The sequence below is a fragment of the Mizuhopecten yessoensis genome, unplaced genomic scaffold (genome assembly GCF_002113885.1).
Source record: "Mizuhopecten yessoensis strain PY_sf001 unplaced genomic scaffold, ASM211388v2 scaffold4411, whole genome shotgun sequence".
NCBI lineage: Eukaryota > Metazoa > Mollusca > Bivalvia > Pectinida > Pectinidae > Mizuhopecten > Mizuhopecten yessoensis.
Window position 1 is genome coordinate 1,441,810 of NW_018405533.1, and position 25,513 is coordinate 1,467,322.

A 25,513-nucleotide genomic window follows, 5' to 3' on the forward strand; every position below is an offset into this window, starting at 1 on the left:
TTTTTTGTCACAATCATGCCATGAATGTATTCTTTACGGTGACCATCATTTGATTAGATTTTCATTAATATTTTACATAACATGCACATTTTATCAACACTTAGACAGCTTCTGAAAGGTACAACTTTGAGGAGCCATAAAAAACAAACCAAGTGACCTAAATCTTTATACTTTATAGATTTGTGACCACAACGGCATGGGCAATGCACCACCAACAGGAAATTTGAATCAGAGAAGGGGCCGTTTTGGAAACCGGCCCTTACTGATAGCATGGTTGTTTTCAATTATGCAAATAGGTATATTAATTGTTATGGGGTGGGGATGTCAACCATCCTCAGACGTATGACCAAACACTAATGTGACAATTTATTACAAAATCGTTTTATAAGGTATGTATTATAGACCAAAATATTTGATACGGTTGATTTTTTTAAATGTTAAAATTGCTAATTATTTTCCTAACCTGAAAGAGTTGTCTCCCTTATATCACAAGTGACAATACAGACTATGACAAACTTGGATTTCTGTTTGTGGCCCTTTTGATGGCCCCAGATAATCAGTTCATCAGCAGATACTCTTTTTATAAAATAATGTTGCAAATTCACCACTTGGTTTCAGAGAAGCCTTTAGAAGTTTTATTCACACCTTGATCTCTTACAATTGGATGGCCTTGCCCATTTCAACCGAGGGAACAGTCCCTCCGTGAGTATAAATTGTGATCCTCGTCATTTAAGAATCATTTAAGCAAATTGATAAAAATCCACCATTTAGTTTCAGAGGAGAAGATTTTTGAAGGTTTTGCACTATGTGACCTCTTATGGACCCAGCACCTTACTGTTTCTGAGAAGAAATCGATAGTAAGTTCGTTTACGATCGACGCATGACGGACGAAAGGTGAGACTGAGTGACTTATATCGAGTGGATTTTTTTTCCCGGGGATAACGAAATAAAAAATACAAAAATATCCATGACAAAAGCTAAGAGATAGAGAGTTAATACAAACCTGTAAGAACGATATTTAGGTAAGAAATTAAAAGTGAACAAAAAACGTTACATTAATCTGAGAAAATGGAAAAAAAAAATTTGTCATATAGTAGTCTATTATTACTAGCAAATTTGAGAAAAATCGACTTTCCTAAATTATAACGACCATGCAAAAAACTATGAAATAGACAACAAATATGTTTTGATGTATATTATTATGTATGATTTTACAAGCAACAGCAATATATATATATCTTAAATGAATAGTTCATATATTAGTTTCTTTATTTCAGAAATAAGTCATGTTGAAATATCTTAACATCGGATGATGCTATCTATGCATAATAAGTTAAGATCACTTTTAAACAAGCTCACACCAGTCTTTTTTTTTTGTAATTGTTTTATTTTTCCAAATAAATCATCATCATCATCATCATCATCATCATCATCATCATCATCATCATCAATGTCATATAACCGTCATCATTCAAATCAATGTCATATAACCGTCATCGTCCACATCAGTATTAATCATTGATCACATCATAATCCTCCTCAATCAACTTTCAACATTCATCATCATCAACATCAACATCATCATCATCATCATCATCATCATCATCATCATCATCATAATCATCACCCCCTTTCAACTTCCTCATCAACTTTATCTTTCCTTATCATTCACGTCAATCAAGTAATGATTAAATCATAAATGTCAACAATTAACTTTCAGCATTCCTGATCATTAAACTATCATCTTCATCATGATAACTTTAATTAATTCATCTATGTCATTATCATTAATGTCAATCCTTGTCAACAATTATACATCATCATCCTCATCAATTAAAAAAACCATCATCAATATTACCATTGCTGACCTCAATATCATGATCACAAACAACATCCCCAGTTTTTTTTAATAATATCCTCATTAATTATCAAATCAAATTACGTATATTGCTGCTGATAATTTTTACATATATGTATAAACAAAAAAAAATGAAATATACAGACAAACGTCCCCTTTATTTTCTTATAGTCTTTTATTATAATATCCCTTATTTTTTGTCTACTTTACTATTCCAAGGAAGGTTGTAGAGGTCTTAGTTTAGTCTTTTAATGAATGATAAGTCAGGATTTAGCAAAGCTATGAAAAAGTGGTTGAATTGTGATAACAGCAATGATTTGATTATGTGTATTTTACCAATAGGAGTAAGTTTCCTTTAATTCCAGTCATTTAGGATCACTGATGTAGCATCTGCATATTGAGATAATAGTATAGGAATGTCTTCAATTTTATATTCCTCTAATATTAACATTATTTCTTATTCTAGTTCCTAGTACCTCAGCGCATAAAATAAATAAATATGGAGAGATGGGATCACCTTGGCGACACCCACGTTAAATATTGAAAAACGAAGACAAATTTCCCCCCTGATTAACAGATGAGTTAAAACCACTTTGAACAATATGGACCCATTTCCTTATATCTTTCCCAAAATAAAAAAATCAAGCACTTTATCAATAAATTCCCAACTTAACGAATCAAAGGCTTTTTCAAAATCAACATTCAGTAGCATACCTGGAATATCATTTTCTTTAGCACAGTGCATAATATCGTATATAATTCTGGTATTTTCACCAACATGCCTACATGAAATAAAGCCAGACTGTCACACCACAGTCTTAATAAAACCACAGTAAAAACACCATCATTATACAGCTGTTTTGGTTCGGAAGATTTAACTTAATGTGCTTATGAGACATGCATTATAGTTTATCAGAAAACAATTTAGTTAAAAGAAAACGCCGAAATATGGCCAACTTACAGATCCAGCATCACTGTGGGCCGGATGAGCTTAAAACAGTGTATTTTCTTCAAAGATACGAATACAACCGTTAAAGTTTTTGAAAGTTCCATAAGTGTATATTTGGTACACATACCTTTCATTCTCGGTTTCAGTGCATCCCTCTCCGGTGGCAAACGGCTCCCTAAACCTGATTCGGAAAATAATGTTTTCTTTTTTAACATTTCTTTTAAAAATTGAACACGGTATTATGGTAGCAGTATAGTTCTAGTACAGTAGCTTGACAATGGCTTGACCCTAAAAAAGGGCATGTCTCGGATAAACATGGATGGCGGATTCATCCTGCACAATACACCTACATATATATATATATTTATAAACTACATTTTGAATACGTTTTTTTAGAAGAATGATTTTTCTTTCAAAAAGTGATTTCCACAGATTTGAGACTTGTGAATACCATGGCTACTACATAAAAAAACGCCAAAAAGTGCAAAAAAACCCAATGATTATTAACCCAAAATTTGACCCACGCAAGTAGTACTTTTTTCTTAAAACCTGTCTTAAATTAAATATCACCTACTCGGTAACAGAAATACTCACGTTTTAGCATAGGTCGTTCAACTGGATTTTTAACAATATTTACACATGTGCTGAGTACAAAAATAGACTACATGCAAAGCTAGCTTGTGTTGTGTAGGGTAGCAGTATACAGTAGAAATGGCCCGACTCTGTTAAACAAGGCACATGTCGAGGAAATGTAAACACAGCGGATTTAACCTACACAACACATGTATCCATGTATATATATATGTAAACTGCATTACATTTGCAATACATATAAAGTACTGAGAATTGTATAAACCTCTTTTTTCTATGTATGTCTCTTGTGTGAAAACCATGGTTACCACATCAAAAATTACCAAAAAATGCCAAAAAATGCTATTTTTAACCCAAAATTTGACCCCCGCAACTAGTAATTTTTTTCCTAAGCTCTGTCGAAATTAAAGATTACCTACCTGGTTGCAGAATTATCTGGGTCCCAGTAAAGTTGTAAAACTTGATTTTTTGCAATTTTGCGTCGTGTGCTGTTGTCAAAATTTTACCTCCTGTAAAGCTAGCTTTTCATGTGTACGCACCCTTTCGTATTATGGCCAAAATTTTATTCTCGAACCAAAGAAATCTTCTTTCTTTTTTACAAATGTGAAGCTCACATAGCCCACTTCATCATGCTTATACCAATTTTAGTACAGTTTTATTTTTATATTTTTTTTACATATCATTATACAGGGGTTAGCCATTTAACAAAAATATCACCCATGGCCCTCTACTGTATACTGCTACCTAGATACAGATTTGTAAATGGCCATAAATGTAGTCTCAAACCAAATATTTTTTTTTTTTATTTAAATGTGAAGCCCACATAGTCCAATGCATGTATATGCCAATTTTAGAGCTGATTTTTTTAAAATGTTTTGATACATGTACTATTACAGGGGTTATTCATTGTACGAAAATATTACCCATGGCCACCGTACGCTACTGTACACTGCTACATGTACCTATTTATAAACTTGTTTCGTGTCTTTACAGTAAGCAAACAAAGCAATACCTCCCAGGTGGTCAGACCAACCTTTAACTGTTTCCTGAAGCAGCAGAACTTGTCCGTTTCACTGTGTTTATGAATGACATTATTTCTAATGCTTAAAACCGACGGATTATGATAAATATAAGTGTGACACATATTCTCACTTAGTTGTTAATTAGATTGTATATGATCATCAGTATACTACTTGAAACCACCTACCTATAATGGTAAATCAAATACAGGTTTGTTTCAGCTTGGTAACACATCGGAGACCATGATAAGGACTTAAGAACGGATTTTCCCATTAGGAATGTATCTGCTCGCGCTAGGCGAGATAATGAACCGGAACGACAATTAATGATTATTATTGGTGAAATATACAGAGCAGTAGTATTTTGCTTAATATAGTAAATATGTATTGTACAATGACCAGTTTATGCTGAAGGAATATATATCCTTTATGACATTTTAACCATTGTTTTTCATTGGAAATGTCTTCCTTTGTATGGATTTCAAACCAAGAAAATAGAAATAAATTTACTCCTTTTACCCAATAACCGATTCATCTTACACTATCAAAACCAAGGATATTTCTTTTGTTCATTACTTACTGGCATATTTCTAATTTTTTGACGGGCATAAACAAACACACACAAACAGAAATGAAAACTAGCATATTACAGGTCTATTTTGGAACTACTATGGAATGTCATTGATCTCTTTTCAATTTTCAATTTAAAACTCATTCTACAATCTATTGGTATATTTTGCTGTACATGTTAGTATTGTGCTACCATTTCTAGACTTATTATAATGGGAATAAAATATGAAAAATAATTACCTGACAAACTCTCATGTATTTCTCTTTCAGCCTCGTTAATCATATGAAGAAGTTGCTCTTTTCCTCCAGTCGTACTTTGTACAAGTGTTTTTAGATTCTCGAGCTTATCCCAGCCAATATCTCCGTGTCCTTCCAAATTCTCACATATCTTTAGAAAGGGGAGGTCTTCATATTCACCTGGACCAGATAGAAAGGCTGAAGCCTCAGTTCTGAAGTTCTCGAGATTATTGACCGTGTTGTCGGTGTAATATGCATTTTTCATTCTGGTCTTGAGGCGAGTGTATATACCTTGTGGAGACGATGCCATTTCTAAAACATTTATTTCCTATTCTGCAATCTGTAATTAATAAAAAAAAGACCAGCACTATTGATTTGAGAAAGTGTTACCAGGACCATGTAACAACCTTCCATATAAAAGTCGAAACGTTTAGATTTTGCTTTGCAGTGTTATGCTATTACTCATGCGAAAGTTCTATTAATATATTTACGACATTCACGCATTAACGTTACATGTATTGGAAATTTGAACAGGTTTTCTTGAATATCTGTGGAGAATATAAATATACATTTTGCCCATATGATACAAGTGTTGTTCGCGTTAGTATATCAGTGTCTTTGCTTATAAACAGTTTTTACACCAACCCGGGCGGGACATTCATGTACCAGCCCGGGTCGATAAGCAGTTATCGGCCCGGGCTGATATCACTTCATCCGGGTTCTTCACCGGGTTTTACGTTTAGATGCTTCAACAACAACAATATGTTTTTGTTTTTCAAATGTATGATAAAAAGGTTATGATATGACTATTTTGCAGCCTTTATCAGCCCTTGAAGTAATATCAGGCTGATAAAGGGTGAAATATCAAAATATTGCGTTTAATAATCGTTTTTTAAATTAACATTTTTACATACTGTTGTTAACCTCATTACTGGAAGTTGTAGCAGTCTACATATGCTGTGTTATTATTAGTAGAACCCCTTACATCGTTACTTATGTTTGTGTCCTTGTTTGCTGCAACTGTGACGATCCATGTTTGTAAGAAACAAGAATATGTCATATGTGATTGGAAGGCAGGAAGCACAACTTATTATATCCATCAAGTATAAGAGGCAAAGTAAATTATTAACCATTTTGCCCCCATTGCATGATTGTAAGAAGCGACAAAATTTGGGATCTTCTTCCTAATGTCTCCCTTGACAATGCCTCACATTTGGCTATTAGTAGAGCGTTCGCCCCTGTGAGGAACGCTTTGGGTTCTGTCCCCTGGCCGAGACATACCAGAGTCTGTAAAATGGTAGTTTCTACTCCTGCTTAACGCTCAGCAATTTAGGAGTGGGACGACTGGTTCGCCCGTTGTCAGTATAATGTGAGGGGAGGCCGTCCTTAAAAAAAACATACCTGTTGATAAGTTATTTATTAGGAAGTTTTCAATAAATGATAATACAACTAAAACGAAGTTTCCAAATACCATTGATTGATTAATACACGGCGTTTTACGGTATAGGTTACTGGGGAAATATCACAGTCAGACATTCACAATATTGCTGTCAAATACTACTGATAACATAACTGTTCTAATCATATATATTAACAAAACAAACAATATCGCAAGCTGATGACTACATACATGTACCTTACCTTAGATACCAGGTTTGTGTACCCCTCAAAAGCTGAACAATATTCGTGACGACGCCATCTTAGTGTCACTTTTTGAACTCTGTTTACTTGTGTACAGAACTGACTGGCTCAATCTGGTTAACACTGTAAGGTATGCCAATAGCATTCGGGTAGGATACACTGGGAGACATATCCTCTAAAACATCTATTCTATGTCCTATTTCTCTATTTTAGAATCTAGTTATGGAAAAACAATCTAGTTTACTTAAACTACCATCTAACTTTACAGAACACAACCTATATTATAAACCCATTGTCTAACTTAATGAAGGACATCTATGTTGTAAATCCATGGACTAAATTATGATGACGTTGTCTAAATCATTAGAGCAACATCTACATTTTAAAACCATGTCTAGATTATCGGGCCATGGCCTAGTTTCAGGAACATGCCCTAATTTTCAGGAGCATAACACCTAATCTTAGATTAGACCTTGGTACCCGAAATTTGGGCCATGGCTCCCGAACATAAGGTGATGGTCTACTCACCCACTACCTCTGTATTTCCTGTGATGTATCCGCTCACCAGTGAGGCCAGTACTGGTAAAGCAGTTTGTGATCATAGCCCTATTGTAGCTATACAGACAGTACATGTTTGTTTTTGTACAAAGAACTGACAGGTGAAATTACAGATTAAATTAACTCTTATTCTGGTCAGTGTGACATTTATGTAGATATTGGACAGGTATTTACTAAAACTTAAATAAATTTAGTCCACAAAAACAGTTTATTTTGGGTATTAAGAAAACAGATTATACATAATGAACAACTAGTATATGTATTTGGGAATTAATTTTGTTTGTTGTTACACAAGCACTCTGAAAAAAATAATTATTAAAAATAATAATAGAATGTATATCCGTCTATAAGCACAACGACAACATAATGGCTATATTTGATATTGAATACATATATATATAATTAATATTGAAATATGTTTTATTTTAACATTGTTATTAAAAGTCTGAAAATCGTATATGACGATTAATAAATTAAATATGATCAGCTTCAAGCTTAGAAATACTGACAATACTACTCAGAAGCAGACTATACTCATTTAAACATTATTTTTCTCTCCATGTTTTTTTAAAAATGGGAGCATAAGCCCAGCTTCTATATAATTATTACCAGGTAATTTTTCCAAATGGTACAGCCCACTCCTGTTTGGTGGGGGTGGTCACCACACAGAACAATTAGCTCAGGTAAAAACAAAGACCAGGTGAGCCCTAGCTATAACCCTGAGGGGTGTTTTCAGTTCCCCTACTTTTTATGGAACAATGAAAAGTGTTGATATAGGAAGACAATGGCAAACCAATTTTAGTCTGTTTCATACTTACTCCACAGTTAACTTACCTGTGTGAAAGTTGCATGTCTGACTTGGAGCTTTTTTGTGTATGTGATATGTTAGGTAAAGGATATTAATTTTTTGGATATAATTTTTTTAAGTTTTAATATTTGTTTAGGGGTATGAAATTGATAAAACTAAATAATAAACACTTATTCCTTCAAAACATGTCTAACTTGGAGCTTTTCTGTGTATGTGGTATGTTAGGTTAAGGATATTAATTTTTTGGATATATATTTTTTAAGTTTTAATATTTGTTTAGGGGTATGGAATTGATAAAACTAAATAATAAACACTTAATCCCTCAAAACATGTCTGACTTGGAGCTTTTCTGTGTATGTGGTATGTTAGGTTAAGGATACTAATTTTTTGGATATATATTTTTTAAGTTTTAATATTTGTTTAGGGGTATGGAATTGATAAAACTAAATAATAAACACTTATTCCCTTAAAAGGACTACTGCATATTTTTATCATATACACATGATACAATCATTACATACATGATGTACAATACAAATATAACAATAAAGGGCTGAATATAAGTTTAATAACTTGTGCCCAATCCGTTTGCATGACAATACAATATGTTTAAACTAAAATATAACAATAACAAAATAGTAAGGGTTTACATTCAAATATATCAATACGTATACGTTACGTTTCATTTACATTACACTTTTTAAGCCATCAAATACAAGACAAGCTAATATATATATTTAAAGAGCTATGACAGAAAACTGCCCAAATTTCCACAAGTCGGCATTTATGAATACATGAAACAATCAAAATCCTTCTTTGTCTGTTTGGGAAAGTGCTTAAAATAATGAAAAACATGGTTAATTAAGTTTCTCAAAACTGAGAAAGGTGCTTATTGGGTTAAAACGGATTGTATTTCCATACTAGTGTATATCCGATGTAGCCGAATGTGTAACACCGTTTACTTTTGACCAGAGGAAGCGAACGGTGCAAGTTCGAATTCTGGTTCAGATTTACTTTTTTTTTAATATTTAGGAATGTGATCCTTTTCCTTAATTAATTAAATAAAGAAATATTTTTCAAATCAATGGACAATTCTATTGGTATTTTAATAACATACATATTGATATATCTTCTAAGGAATCATGTCATAAAATTCCTGTACATGTGTACAGTACATCTACCCTTTGTAGATAAGACATAATTTTAGAAGATATTTATGAATTGTTTTACCCTCCAATTGGCACTAGTTATTTTATTTATTACTTAAACACAAACAAATAAAGCCGAGATAAAAAATATGTGGGATTGTTGCATCATAATAAAAAAGGCCACCAAAAAAATGGACTGTTATTATCGCAAATATACACTACAGTCCGACAGTCAAGTGTCACACAATTTTTGTTGTAAATTATCCAAGATGTTAGAGATGTGATGCTGCGTTCGTGTACTCCATAAAGTCCATCGTCCGGTTCTCAAGGTGTGCTTAGATAAACTCATCGTTATCTCACTAATTAGTATAGGCTTGATCACTTTTAGTTCACCAGGACGGAAATGATAGCTTGGCTAATTAAAGTTATTAAATAATTCTGATGATAGTTATGACATACTTCTAACATCTAGGAATTTAGATTAATTCTTTTTTAAAGTTAAATTATCATATGTCATATCAGCAGCACTAGGACTACAGATTATAAATTGATTATATATTATTAATTTGTATGTAATTAATATAGAAATATTTTAAGATTTTAACATTTGTTATTAAAAATCTGAAAAAATCTTTATATAAGATGATGTATTATTAAATTGAAAATTAAATATGATCAGCTTTCAGCTTAGATAGAACACCACCTAAGATAGAAGGGTTAACCACAGGTAAAAGCACAGGTAAATACAGGTAAATACTACCAATACTACCAAGAAACAGATTATATTCCTTCTAACAACATTCTTCTCCCCATGTTTTTTAAAAAAATGGGGGAACTGAGAACAAGCCATTCCTGATTGGACACTGCTGTCTGAACCATGTTAGATACTGGTCTAGGCTTTTTACTTTTTCTAGGGTCTATATCTTGATTTTTTTCTTTCTATGTTCTATTTTTTGATTTTTTTCGTTTCTTGTTTATAAGTAAAATACCCGAGTGGATGAATATATTTTTTTTTTTTCATTTCAACAAATTTTATTGACAAAGTTGATACAAGTCAATTGGATGGAATAACAGGCAAAGCCTATATAAATACTCTCCAGCGGTGGCTAAATTAACGGATTCTATTATTTTTATTTGATTTAATTAATACATCAATTTTGAAATGAAAATTATAAAAAAAAAAATATTAAAGGGATGTAACTCCTTCTTAATTAACATAACTGAAATACAAATACATTCACACTTCTCACATCACACACAAAACACTTCCACAGGTATTATTTATTTTTATAACATTTTACAATTGTATATAAGCTATATAGAATGTGAGATAACAACAAAACAGGGAGGACAATACAACTTCCATACACACACTCACATCAATAACACACAAACACATGTTATTTAACGGAAGCGGAAACGACTCATCAATGTGCTTGAGATGTTTGAAAACATAGGTCTTCGAGTAATACATATATAATACATCCATCATTTTATAATACACTTGCAATGGTCATTAATATCAATATAGAGCAGAAAAGGTAAAACATTAAAAATAAGAATGTTTTGATCGATTAAATAGACATTCCAGTAGTGAAAGTATAAGAGAAAACATGTATGTGAAATATCTATGTTGAACTCCACAAGCCCCTGTGATCAACACAATAACTATACTAACGAAAACCCCCACTAGATTATCATTTGCAACAATTCACAATCGCGTAGTCGTCTTTCTATTGCGAGTGTATAGAGATAACGGGCTGTTTATATAAATTAAATCCAGCCGATCAACAATAGGTAGAGACACGTAAACAATATCATGGTGTTTGTACAAGCGCACGCGAAAAGCGATCGTGTTGATTTCACGTGTATTTCATACGTGTATCTAAATAAAAAAAATGAGTATAGGAAGAAAGAGGATGTGTAGTTACTATGGATAATTTATTGAAGTGATAGGATTTTAATATTCACTTGAACGGTAAGTTCCAATAAAATACGTACGTGTACATGAAAAGTACGCGTACGAAATACTATAGTTCAATGCCATGCGAATTATTGGTGAGCACATAGTTGCTCATGCATGTAAACTTACAGTGGCAGTAGAGTTGAGATTGCATGCGCCTATAGAAACTAAAAATGAAAAAAAAAATAGTTACTGGATGAATGAGTTTCTTTCTTTTTTCAACATTACACCACATACATGTAACTATACATAGTGGAGTTCAGGAAGAGTAAGTAAGATAAGATATAGAACATCTTAGGCTAGACGTTAAAATTATTAGCATAATGGTTGTTAATTTTCTATGATACCATAGGATATAAATCCTATATTATCTTGGGTCTCTACACGTGTATAGTGATCTTCATTCTTATTAAATTGACATACATTATAACGGGTTATATATAACATACAGTGTATATAGTAATATGTTTAAACACAAAGGGCATGTCATACAACAATAACACATATTACAGATAAGTCATAATGATAATTTCATATAAAATATTATGTATGATAGAATAATTTTATACTGAATGTTCATACCAAATAATGTATGTTATAATGTTTTGTTATATATATATATATAATGCATGTAGAACATTTATAACCAGTAACACCATGATCAAAACATGATAAGCGATGTTTTGGTCACTGATTAGATGCACACACGTGCATCAATAGATTCATATTATATCACTTACAGAATGCTTTTTTATATATATTTATATATAGATTTCATTATAAACAAAGATAAATGAATAATTGCTGAAGTATGTGTTGTATACTTCAGCACACACATGGAAATTACAGTAATACTGATACACAAAATATAGTAAATATACATGTACTTGTGTTTTTTGTATAGTGTATCTTCATTTGTCAAAATACAAGTTCACATGTCATCAGCATATACATGTAGCCTACTCAGAATAGTAATATTCATCAAATTCATAAAACAAAGACTGATATTTAGTCAAACATAATACTGAATATAAGGTCACATAATTATTTAACTTGGGAAAGAGAGTCAAATCGGTTGGCTGAAGTGAATGAGACTGTAGTATCAGGCTTAGGTTTGGGTTTGTTGGGATGTGTACGTTGACCGTGTTGAGAGGCTAGAGTTCTGATACGGGTTGTGAGATCGTGTCGGTGTTCTTGTTGAGGAGGGTCGGGGTAGGAATCTAACTCGCTAAGGTGGGTGACTTGGGCTTTGGTCCCACTACTATGCCTGATGACAATTCTCCCGTCGTTGGTCCATGTTCCAGATATGGCTCCTGTTGATTTTAAATAACGAGCTTTGGAAAATACCATCGCTCTCTGCTTCGTTAGGGCCTCGTTGACAAATAATTTGTATGCACGTTGATTGGAGGGGGAGGATCCATTACTCTTGTCAGAATCTTTGGCAAAAAGTGAGAATCTGGCAGCGTACACGGAAGCACGTACACGGTACGAGATAAATCGGACAATGATGTCACGAGGGAATTTACCAGACTTTGGACCCACTCTGTGGGATCGGCTTATATCGCTCTCCGTTATCATCACACCAAGAAAAGAGTTACATACATCAATAATTAGAGTATCAGTGCTTTCGTGTTCTTCCTCAGGAATACCTCGGAACTTAAGACAGTTTCTCCGGGAATATTGTTCTAGATCGTCCTGTCTCCTTTGGAGATCAGCTAGTTGTTTCTGTATGTCAGGGATCCCAAGTTTAGAAATCAATGTGTCCTTGAAAAGGTCATTACTCAAAAGTTGAGAAACAACTTCACCAATAACATCAGGGTCAGTGATTGCGTTAATAGTGCTTATACTCTTCCTAATAGCCGAATTCATGATGAATATAGTACAGTATATGAAGAATAATGTGGAAAGACACGTATATACACAGTTTGTATTAGCGAAACATGGCGGCTCAAAAAGTGACCACTAGTCTTGTAAAGGGTACATATATATATACGGGTATGTGGAGCTTACCCGTATAAGTAGCTAGTTTATATGCTTAATGATGTTCAGCATTATCCGAAGATTAAAAATATCGTGTAGAATGAGTCAAGCAAACCATGACGAGTCAATATCAATCACATCACATTTCGTTACTTGGAGCTGGTCATTTCACGTCCATTCTCTCCGGCCACCGGAAGTATGTGGATGAATAATTAATATATTAATTCAATTTTGGTAATTAATTAATTTCAATTTTGAATTGTCCTTATTGCAAACATAACATATGCGCCTTGTGAATACTACGGACCACGGACCATACAGGTAAAAAGGATCTATCGTGGTTCTCTGACCCATTTAATTGATGTTGGGTATCAACACCGAGTTTAAACCTGTTGGAGTGGGGTTGGAGGGTGTGTGGCTTGGACTGTGTAATACACAACCAGTGTTCTCCCCAGGAATATTTAGATGCGCTATGGTATCTATTTTGTTACCCTTCCATCGCAGCGATGCGCTGCCAACAATTTCCGCGTCACAACCCATTTATCATGCGCGACGCCACTTTGAGAAAGAAAACTCTAAACAAGAGCAATAATTGATGTAGTTAATTTCAAATCAAAAACATTATTTAATTATCTTGACATTGTATTATCATTGCTCATTTTCCTGCCCTTTTTTATTTTCTTATCATTATTTTTTCTTATATCTACGAGTCTGACAAAAGAAAATGGATAATTTTAGCAAATACTTCAGCATTTTTTCTACCAGGAATATCATCACAGAAAATAAACGCATATACGTCCGAGGATTATTGGTTATAATGACATTCAAACCAACAAATGAAATTAATTTTGACAAATTATTAATTAATTTTGAAATAAATGATTTTTTTTCAATTGTATTTTTTAAAAAATCCCTTGATTATGAAATATTTAGTAAACAAACAGTCGAATTTTTATCAGAAAAATGCTGTTCTCAATATTAAATTATAAATAGTGATACAGTTATCATATTGAATTATTGTAATGTTACTGAATAACGCTCCTCAGCCCTGTTTCAAACGCCATCGCATCACGGATTACGTTACATTATTCAGGTTATCAAAACAACATGGCCGCCACGGGTAGTCTACTCACTTACGATCTCTGTTAAGCCTACTGTAGCAAAATATCTTTCAAGTTCTCTAAAAGTTGTAAAGGCACTCATTTGTTGATAAAAGGCTTACTTGTTTCAAGCATTGACATTTCATGGCAAAATAAATGCATTAAAGGTAGGTCAGCAGACGTTTGTTATTTTTCTGAATATAAAGCTAAATTGTACTCCGTTGAGACCGGTGAACAGTAAAAATAGCATTATAACGTTTTAATTTGTGATTAATGCTTTGCCGGGGCTCAATGAAAATGACCGCCTCCGGTTTATTGGTATGCTTCAAGCTTGTATGGCCAAGCCGTTGTCTCTACACGTTTTCATGCCCATCGAAACACAATCCGGGGTTTGTGCAGACGACATCAACAGTTTGGCCACGTTGGCGATAGACCTCGTGCGGGACGTCCACGTGTGACGTCACGTCAACAGGACAACTGTATTCGGCTTGTCCATTTGAGAAATCGCTTCCAAACGGCAATTTTGACTACACGGACAATCCCTGGGTTGCTACCAATAAGCCCGAGAACTGTATGGAACCGATTGCGTGAACGAGCTATCCATCCGCGACGTCCTGCAATCCGCCCATTTCTTCTGCCACGTCATCGTGTAGCACGTCTGTCTGAACTGGTGCAGAAGCCATCTGCGATTTACTCGACGAGATTGGGCAGGCATTTTGTTTACGAACGAGTCGCGAGTTCACCTGGATAGTAGTGACGGCCGTTCCAGAGTGTATCGTCGCATTGGAGAACGTTTCCGTGACGCGTCAGTGGTACAACGACGTTCTATCTGCGAAGGCAGCGTTATGATTTGGGGCGGCATCACTCCCAACGGGAGAACGCCTCTGGTGGTTGTTAACGGGAATTTGAACGCGCTACGTTACCATGACGAGATCCTCCGGACCCACGTCGTTCCATTCGTGAAAGGGCAGCAACGTCACATTACGCTACAGCAGGACAACGCCAGGCCACACACAGCTCGTGTCGCTATGGACTTTCTGGCCTAGCAGAACGTTGACGTGTTGCCCGGCCTGCTTTAGCCCCGATCTGTCGCCCATTGAACACGTGTGGGATGAAATGAAGCGCAGATTACGGGCATTACCTAATCGACCGGTGACGTTGGCTGATTTGCCTGCAACGTTGGTACAGATCTGGAATGCCATCCCACAAGCATTCTTGAACCGTCTGCGTCATGCGTCGACGTTGCCAGGCTTGCATTCAGGCAAACGGTGGACATACGAGGTATTAACTTTGTGAACTCAGTATTGACCCCTGCTGTGTTTACGTCACTCCTGAGCGGAACTTATTGATTCCATTACGCGGAAAATGGAATGCAACTGTTAATAAATAACAAATAAATTGTCCCTGAAAACCTTGTTGTTCTACGTCACACATATTTATTTTTAGAACACATTTTAGGCATGCACAGTTTCTTTTTAAACATTGATGTGAACTGCAATGTGCATTGAAGTTATAACTACGGTTCACAAGGTCATTTGCTTTATCAAATTATGTCTTTTCATCAGTTCATAATACCATACTTAATTCCCCCCCCCCCCGCCCTTCCGTCTTATCGATAAACCAACCAATCTATAAAATATTAAATGTTAGCTTTATATATACATAAAATTATTTAAGCAGTATCCTTTTATGAAAATAGCATAATGACTTTAGAGCGTGAGGACCTATATAAATTATTATCACATGCACCGACTTTGATCCATGGTACATGTATAAATACTTCTAAAAGTTAAAAAAATCTACCTGCAATTTTATGGTTTATTTTGAACTTAATTGTCTGCCAGGGTTTAGGTCAGCGTTCGCCAATAGCGCAAAATGCGAAAATAACTTTGACTTGGCCAAAAAACAGGCAGTTGTTTTTGTCAAATTCGTATAAAATATGCACTGCTGTAATACAGCTGCTTTATCCCGGTTAATTCACTGTCCAATTAACTAAGAAGTGTCACACTAGTGTTTCAATCACTAATCCCCTCTGTACGGCACGCCCGTGGCGTGGGCACGCTGTGTAAGTGACAAACAATAGGCGGTCAGCAGGGGTCAGGAGCCCTCACAACTAGCCAAGGGCGTTGGGGACATAATTGAGAGGGCTAAGAAGTTGTTTTCCCTTACAAACTACCTATCTTACTTTATTATGATAAACAATGAAAAAAGTGAAATGTGTTTATAGGTAAATAACACTGAAAACACATGTGACCAGTGCTGATAGCATTATACATCTAGTATTCGTCTTTGCTCTGGCTAATAGATGACTTCCAAACACAACTGATTTTACTTCAATAAATAATAGGGGATTAATCCAACTATTCTTTTAACCTCTTCTCCCCTTTCCAATTAGACTCGCACTCATTTTACTAGATGTGTATTTTTCCCTAGAATCGACACCTTGATCAGCGAACACTGCCCTGCCGGTAGATTTACCTGGGGGATGTGAAATACCTAGGTGTGAAACGTGAACAATAGACTACAATTACAAATGTGTAATTCGTATAATTATAATTAGTGATGTCTGTTTATTATCAAGGCTTCAATCTGCATTTTATTAGGTGACAGACAATAACACCAAAAATAGAAATATAAACACATAAGTACAGTACAATTTAGCCTTTTTTTCAGAAAAAAAATATCAAACGTCTGCTGACCTACCTTTGTTGCATTGTTTTTGGCCATGAACCTTCTATGTTTGAAACAAGTAAGCTGTGTGAGAAGCCTTTATCAACATATGAGTGACTATACAACTTTTAGAGAACTTGAAAGATATTTTGCTACAGAAGGCTTGACATAAATCGTAAGTGAGTAGACTGCACGTGGCGGTCATGCTGTTTTGATAACCTGAATAACGTTTCGTAATCCGTGATGCGATGTCGTTTGAAACAGGGCTGAGGAGCGTTATTCAGTAACATTACAATAATTCAATTTGATAACTGTATCACTATTTATAAGTTAATATTGAGGACAGTATGTTTCTGATAAAAAAATAAAAATACAATAATAAAAAAAATCATTTATTTCAAAATTAATAAATAATTTGTCAAAATAAATTACCATTGATTGTTTTGAATGTCATTATAACCAATTATCCTCGGACGTAAATGCGTTTTTTTCTATAATGATATTCCTGGTAGAAAAAATACTGAAGTGGTTGCTAAAATTATGCATGTTCTTTAGTCAGACTCTTTATTTGTAGATATTAGAAAAAATAATGATAAAGAAAAAGAAAAGGGCAAGAAAATGAGCAATAATTAAATAATGCTATTGATTTAAAATTAACTTCATCAATTATTGCTCTTGTTTAGAGTTTTCTTTCTCAAAGTGGTGTCGCGCATGATGAATGGGTTGTGACGCGGAAAATGTTGGCAGCGCAGCGCTGCGATGGAAGGGGAAAAAAATAGATACCATAGCGCATCTAAATATTCCTGGGGAGAACACTCGTTGTGTATTATACAGTCCAAGCCACACACCCTTGGCAGACTATAATCCTTTAAACATTATTCTTCTCTCCGTGTTTTTTTTTTTAAAGTGGGAGAATAAACCCAGCTTCTATATAATTATTACCAAGTAATTTTCCTAAATGGTACAGCCCACTCCTGTATGTTGGGGGTGGTCACCACAAAGAACTATTAGCTCAGGTAAAAACAAAAACCCGGTGAGCCCTGGCTTTATTCCTGATTGGACACTGCTGTCTGAACCATACTGTTAGAAACTGGTCTAGGCTCTTTAATTTTTCTAAGGTCTATATCTAAATATTTTTTTTTCTTTTTTTTTTTGGTTTATTAGTAATTGATATTTTAGAAACTAATCGTCACTTTCACTTTCTTGTCTGCTTTTAATCTCTCTCTGATGACATTGATGGCCTCTTGTACTGGTGTGTTGGTGAACAGTGAAACTCGTGGGAGTTGAAACTGTTCTGTTCTGTTCTTCAAAAATTACATTTTCCAAGTCAGATGCTAAATGTTTGGAATTCTTGACATGGTGATGTGTTGTACATACCAATGGCGACGGTATACCTGCTAGTGATCGTGGCAGATAGTAACCAATCGACTCAGTGTAGTCCGCTGTAGGACGCAACGTGTAGCCCGGTTTATGGATTCTGGACGTGCAATACAATCTAGGGATGTTTTCTGATGTCGGGTATATGAACTTGTATTACTGATCTGTGATGCGTGAATCATCTCTTATTTTGGCCAGAAGTTCTATCGTCTTATTTTTATATTTTTGGGTAGGGTCTTTCTGGAGAACCTCATATGTATTGGTGTTACTGAGTAAGGCCTTAACTTTCTCTTCGTAATCTTCTTTGTCTTTAACCACTGTAGCCCTGCCCTTTTCCGCTGGTAATATCACAATCGAACTTTCTTTTCAAAGTTCTCCGAGAGCTTGGTTTTCCTCTCATGTCAAATGTGATGTTGGTGATTTTGCATTTTTCAAAATGCCTATTACCCCGACCGTGTCTGCTCAGCTTCGTGGTAAGGGAGTTTCGAAAAGGCTAATTCAGTAGCCGTGATGAACTCCTCTACTGGCACCTTCTTAGGTGCAACTGCGAAGTTAAGCCCCTTCCCCAACTCACTAGTAGGTGAAACCGTCATTTTGTATTTGCTGAGATTTATGACCCACTCCTTGGATTGTGTACCTGATAAATCTATTTTCAGTTTTTTTTGTTTTTGCTTTCTACAATGTTGAATTTGTTCAGTTGGCCCTGTTTTTGTTTGGTATATATACACTCTGTCGTGGGCTTGTTTGGTGACCGAAATTACCTCTGTGAACTTTCCCGCTGGAAACGTTGCTGCTAGTTCCGTAGTTAAGTTTGCCCTGTTGCTCTTGAAATACAGTATGCTGTTATTGACTGTTCTTATACTTTCTCTAATCAGCTGGTACTGTGCTTTGTTGACAATCGACTTAGTATGTTGTGTATCGATGGTTCTTATGAAGGGCAAGCTTTTTATCAAACCCCTCTAAATGCCTGCATTTTTGGACTATGGCCTGTCCGTAGTTTATTCTAATATCTTCAATAAGATTCATCAGTTTGGCAATCGGTTATATCGAAGTTTTTAATATTTTCTCTACGTACGCTTGCCGTTCAAATATAATGGTCCGCCTTCAGATGTTTGTTGGTCCCATCTATGAGCTATCAATCATTTTGCCGCGTGTAAAGCTAACGTTACTTTAGCGATCCCACCTTGGCCGTCGGCTGCTTTCCGGCACTTGTGAGTGGCTACTAATGGAAAGGGTTTCCAGATTAACAGAATGTTTACACTAACTCCGTTTCCTACTAATGTATTGGTCTTCAAGGTAGATTTCGCTTGCTATCCGCACGCGTCAATTTTATTTCAGAGATGTACATTTTTTGTTGCACGAGATCGTGTTATTTATTTAAATGAAAGTTGTATGGAGTTGGTATTGTTACAAACGTATGCTAATATGACGTGCATTTACTCCCATGTTGATATTTGGATAAAGGGTATCGGGTTTTTGTTAGTTATTGTATTTTTGGTCACCCCTGGGGGAACGTCAGTGGGGACTATTAATTTTGGTTNTTTTTGGTCACCCCTGGGGGAACCCCAGTGGGGACTATTAATTTTGGTTTCAGTCCCAGATTTTGACCTCTTCTATTTACAGCTTTCGTGTGTTTGCTTCTGTCGCTAATAACAAGCTTTTGGATAACTCAGATATCGATTTAGGAATAGATCTAACATACAACCAAAAGGCGTTCCGAATTTCAAACTGAGATGTTCCCAATATGAATCAGTCACCTTTGAGGTTCCCGAAGGGGTAGACTGTTATATTATATATTGCTATTGATTGATTGAGATTTTAATGTCTGACAAACGACTATATTGGTAAAATTTCTTTATAACCAATATAAATTTTGCAATAAAAAGCTCAGGTAGAAAAGCTCAATAACGCCTCTTTTATTTTATCATCTATTCACGCAGTGACAAAAGAAAACGTCACCTAGCAAAAGGGCAAACTTGATTTGACATGTCGGGTTTGTGCTTGCCGCCGGCACACTACATTCACGCATATGCGCAATTTGGCGGACGCAAATAACATTTTGTATGGCTTTGCATTTCTCTGCAGTCCGGCAAAACTTCTAATCGAACGGCAGGTGCCGAACATGCGGGACTTAGGGGACATACGTAATCAGTAGGTAGGTGCCGCCTTCCCGGCGGTAACCGGCACGCCTGAATCAAGTTCGTCCAAAGAAAAAAGTTTACGACATTTATGGAAATTGCTTTATTTTTTTAATTTACATACCATTTTCAGCCGTAACATTATAATTTCAAAGGGTGATATGTTATAAATAAATGCGCGATCATTCAAACAAATATTTCATCCACGTTCATATACCGCATGACAACGTTTACAACTTTGGAACACTTTACGACATAACACTTTACGGCAGAAAATGAAAAACCGGAAGAATACAGGGTAATGTAAGGTAAGTAGTTCATTGCCATATTCTGAATTTATATATTAAAAGCGCTCGACACCGTTTACTGAAAGTTATCGTTTTTGCGGTGGTGGCAGTGCCATGGTGACCACGAGGTACCGACAAAACAATACCATGTTTTGCCGGTACAGTTCCACGTGCACGTGGCGATACTGTACCGTGGTCATATTTTATATTATTTATGTATATTGCTATTGCCAATGATATTCCTGTCAGTGTCCTGTCAAAACGTAAGGACAAATGTGTTTAACAGCACTGCTGTGCATGTATGTATTTCTTTTCTATGAAATCAACCAACAAAGATCCAGTCTAATTTAGGGATGTAAACAATGATATGTTTTGCCGGTACAGTTCCACGTGGTCACCACGTTGCGATACTGTACCGGCAAAACACGGCATTGTCATATTTATGTGTATCGCTATTGCAAAATTATATTCCTGTTAGTGTCCTGTCAAACCGTAAGCACAGATGTTTTTAACAGCACCGTTGGGCATGTATATATTTCTTTTCTATGAAATCAACCAACAAAGATCCAGTCTAATTTCGTGGAGATTGCTTAATAAGTTGTAATAACTTATGCCAAATCTTATTTTCCAATTCTGGTTAATAAAATATGTTTAAAGTCAAAGTGTAATTTAGGGATGTAAACAAAATTGAGGGCATTGCGGTATTTGCAGCTCTTTCTGCAAATCATTGCTCCTTTCTTAATATTTCCCAAGATCACTGATGGTTATATCTGTAACATAAAACATTTCTCTTTAGTTTCGGTACCGTAGGTGTAACAATACAGGTTGAGCACAGGGACTTGTATGGACTAATATGATACATATTAGCTAGAAATATGTATATATATATATAGGTATTTCTAGCTAATTTTATCATATAAGTCTATACAAGCCCATGTGGGTTGAGCTTACCAGAATATATTGCAATACAGAAGGAAAATATTGCGATACTGTCGCAATGTAATTTCATAGGAAAAAATGGTATTTTTTTCTGATAATTGGGCTTAATAAGTGTCAAAATGCTGTCATTAAATCTGAGATCATTTGTGTGATACATTTGTATTGAATTGTATGCTAGTAATAGCCTGGATTATGGTTATTGGCATATCTATTCGACTGTTGCGATTCGCATTGTGATAGATACATGTACGATATGGCCTGTGTATTGCGATATACTGGTTTTCCGATACATTGTAATTGCACCCCTATAGTCTATACATGCTTTAATAAACCATGATCGCACTAAATATCCCAATTAAGCATTGTAAGATAGCTGATATTTTATCATTTCCAGAATACACAAAAAATGGAAGGAGGGACAGCTGCTGAAATACACTGTAAGTCATTACAATTAGTGGGTTTAATTTCAAAACTTCATGTCAGTGGACTTGTTTAATCTGTGATTAATTCTTATGTTTTCCGGACGAAGTTCCGGTAATTTTTGTGTCAAACGTCTAAAATATCTTTGTGTTGTGTCCAGCAGGTCACATAGTAACGAGATAAAGCTTGATAAAATGGCTGCGCGGAAATATATAACGGGCGGAAACCAATGACTAGACGATATTGACAGTTTTACAAACAAATAATTTTTACTGAGAAGTATCAACTGATAATAGGGAGTTAAATAACCACGAAAAAAATACCAGTACAAACTAGTGATAGGGATTGGAAATTCCTTAATTATCAGCCTTTAGTTTTGGTGAAAATGATTTGCTCCAATATGCATGTTCAGTTCTCTTATATCATTTTTTTTTTCATTTTAACAGATGAACTATCTTATCCTGGCACTTTGGCATGTTTGAATGTGGAAGGCCTTGAAATTGGGATGAAGAAGGCCAGGGAATGTCACAGAAATTAAAAAAAAATGAAATTATTTGCAGTGTTTGTGTTTTATGGTCATAAAACATGGAACATTTTCTTCAAGTAAATCAACCACATGCTTTCCTATTATATCCTAGTAGGTTGGCATGGTTACCTAAACAGCGTGTATGCATACCTGGTCATTGTTAGACCATTTTGATTGACAGGTGGAAATATGTCAGTTGTAGCTTGGTCAATGATTTATTATACTGAAAATAATCATACAGGAGATGGGGTGACTTTCATGTCATTTTGACATATTTCTAGTTGTTTTTGTTTTAACAACACTTGTGTGAAGTGAATTTATAATTCGTTTACTAATTTTCAGAATATGGAATTCAAATTAGGCGATGTATGGAAAGAATTAACAAAATGGAACGATATCCTGTTCTAAAGCAGGCAACATCTGATGCTGATTTTGTAGGAAGAGATAGTTATCCTTACAATACGAATTAGAAATATAACTTTTATTTCACAAAGACTGGCGCAAGATAGTCAAGTTGGATTATTTACCAGCTAAACCTAGTACTTTGCATGTGTATCTGTCAATTTTTGCTCAGAAGACTTTTTTCGTTTCGATGTTGAATTTACATTTTTAAGCATTGAGTAGCAACACGATTTGGCGGTGGTGTCAAATCCGTGTAATGATAAATTTGTTTTCGAAAGCGCAAACAGGTTGTTAAAATAAAATCACCATTGACGTCTATTCAATTGATATAAAAGGTGGACAAATTTAATGATTTCAACCATTTGATAGACGCTAGAGTCTGTTCTATATGGTTAGTTTGTTTTTTTCTGGAATTTTCTCGTTTAAGTAAACTTGTACAAATGAAGATGTCATAAATTGATTCTAGATACTTTCGTTTAAATTAAGTTTTGAAAAAAGCAAACGCTGACGTTTACAGACAATGGAATACTGGTCGCACAGGAAACCTTACATGCCCAAACCCGTAGCTAAAGAGATATATAAGGTAAGCAAAGTTGAATAGAGGTTCCGGTCAAATTTTGTTTAGAGCTTTGAATTTTTCCAAAACTGCAGGTGGATAATATTTGTGCAAAATTGGTAAACCTCTTTCATACACGCAAGTAAGTGATTTGTGTTTAGGCTTAAGTAGGAGAGGTCTAAATACATCTGAGTTTTGTTTACATAGAGAAGTGGATGAGCAACCAGTGCAGCGAACAGTAACGTTTCGGATCGAGACTATGAGCGAGAAAATGTCAGGCCATCCTTGCAATAGGTAAGGACGACAAGACCAAGACACAGATTTCAGAAGACTTCAACGTCCCCCGAAACACCCTTTCAATGTAACTGAAATCCAGCGAAAGAATCAAGAGGCTGTTCTTTGAAAGTGATCTTAGCCCCAGCCGGAAAGACAGCGGACGTCGCACAGTCCAGAGACGGGGATTAATGTTATGCGATGGTTTAGGAGTGCCAGAGATCATAATATCCCCATCCCTGGGCCTATGATACAGGCCAAGATTCGAGATTATGCTGCCAGACTTTCCAACGGCTTGCTTGACAGATTTATAGAGAGACACAACATCTCCTTCCGACGTGTTTGCGGCGAGGACGATTACGTTCACACCAATGTATCTATAGCTCATGTTAAACGTTTTTGTTTTGTTCAGATGTCAGCAAATGGGGAATACATCGTGCATACAGCTTCTTTAATATTAGCACTTGGTCAGAATGTGATATGTATTTCCTCCTGAAATGCCAACTATAAAAGATAATGTCCATCATCATTAATCGTTACTTTCACAGCAGAGATATATTTCTTTATTGCAGCAACAACTGCTCTACCTGACCGTGTGTCCTCTTTGATGTCAACTTTACCATTCTCGAATTTGTTATTCCACTGTTGAAAAAACGTTTCAATGTGACGGCAGAGGTACCTTTTGTGCTGCACAATTCTGCATCGGTTTTGTAAAGCAAACGTGCTTTAATATAAGAGCATATTTCAAGTTTAATCACACCAATCTTTTTAGCATTGAAAAGTAGCCACTAGTCTCAAGTGCAGTCAATAATGAATAATTTGTTCCATTCTTGCCAAATAATGCAATAGTTTTGCACATGCATGGTTTCGAAGGCGTTAGCAGTGTGCCAAGGCGCTGAATTATTTCATTGCCCGTTCGCACGGGAGCTGTTTGGTGACAGAGTTCATAGAATTAACCTCGTTTGTCTGAAAGAAGATATAGATATAAGGTCCTTTCAGGGGATGTTCGATATTATACAAACTCTCTTGATTCAGTAAATATCTCGTCTTTTGTCCATGCAGGCAGATACTAAGCTACAGAACAGCATTCTTCATAAAAGTCACCCCTATGCAGTAAGTCACTATTTGCAATTAAAGCTAATGTTTTTCATCTAGAAAGGCGATTTAAAGAAGGCTGATCGCTCAAAACGAGAGACTGAATCAACAGAGAAACATTGATCTATTGAGAACTCCTAAGACTGTTAGATTAACAGACGACATTAACTCACGGTGATCCAGATTTGGAGATGTTAAAGGGAAACTATCACTAGGAGAATAAAAGGTCGCATGTGCCATGCTCATTCAAAATTCCCGTCGGATGATAGTGAGATTGATAACAAGGCATTTGAGACCGACTTAAACTTTGAACAATGCAGCCACAGACGATGGCACCACGCCATGGAGGGATTATTACTCCCATTATGAGCCATGTACGACGATCAATAGGTGGTCAAATACAGATAA

The 25,513-nt window shown here is 35.3% G+C and overlaps 1 protein-coding gene across 1 annotated transcript in view; it reads right to left on the bottom strand.

Moving 5' to 3' along the window:
* The window catches only part of LOC110449008, an 81,345-nt gene that overhangs the window by 36,370 nt on the left and 19,462 nt on the right, over positions 1-25,513 (bottom strand). Inside the window, exons 2-3 of the mRNA XM_021495582.1 lie at positions 5,228-5,564; positions 2,935-2,988 (exon numbers count right to left, since the gene is read on the bottom strand). Coding sequence (XP_021351257.1) covers positions 2,935-2,988; positions 5,228-5,534 — 361 coding nt within the window. The 5' untranslated portion in view covers positions 5,535-5,564. The remainder of the gene's footprint in view (positions 1-2,934; positions 2,989-5,227; positions 5,565-25,513) is intronic.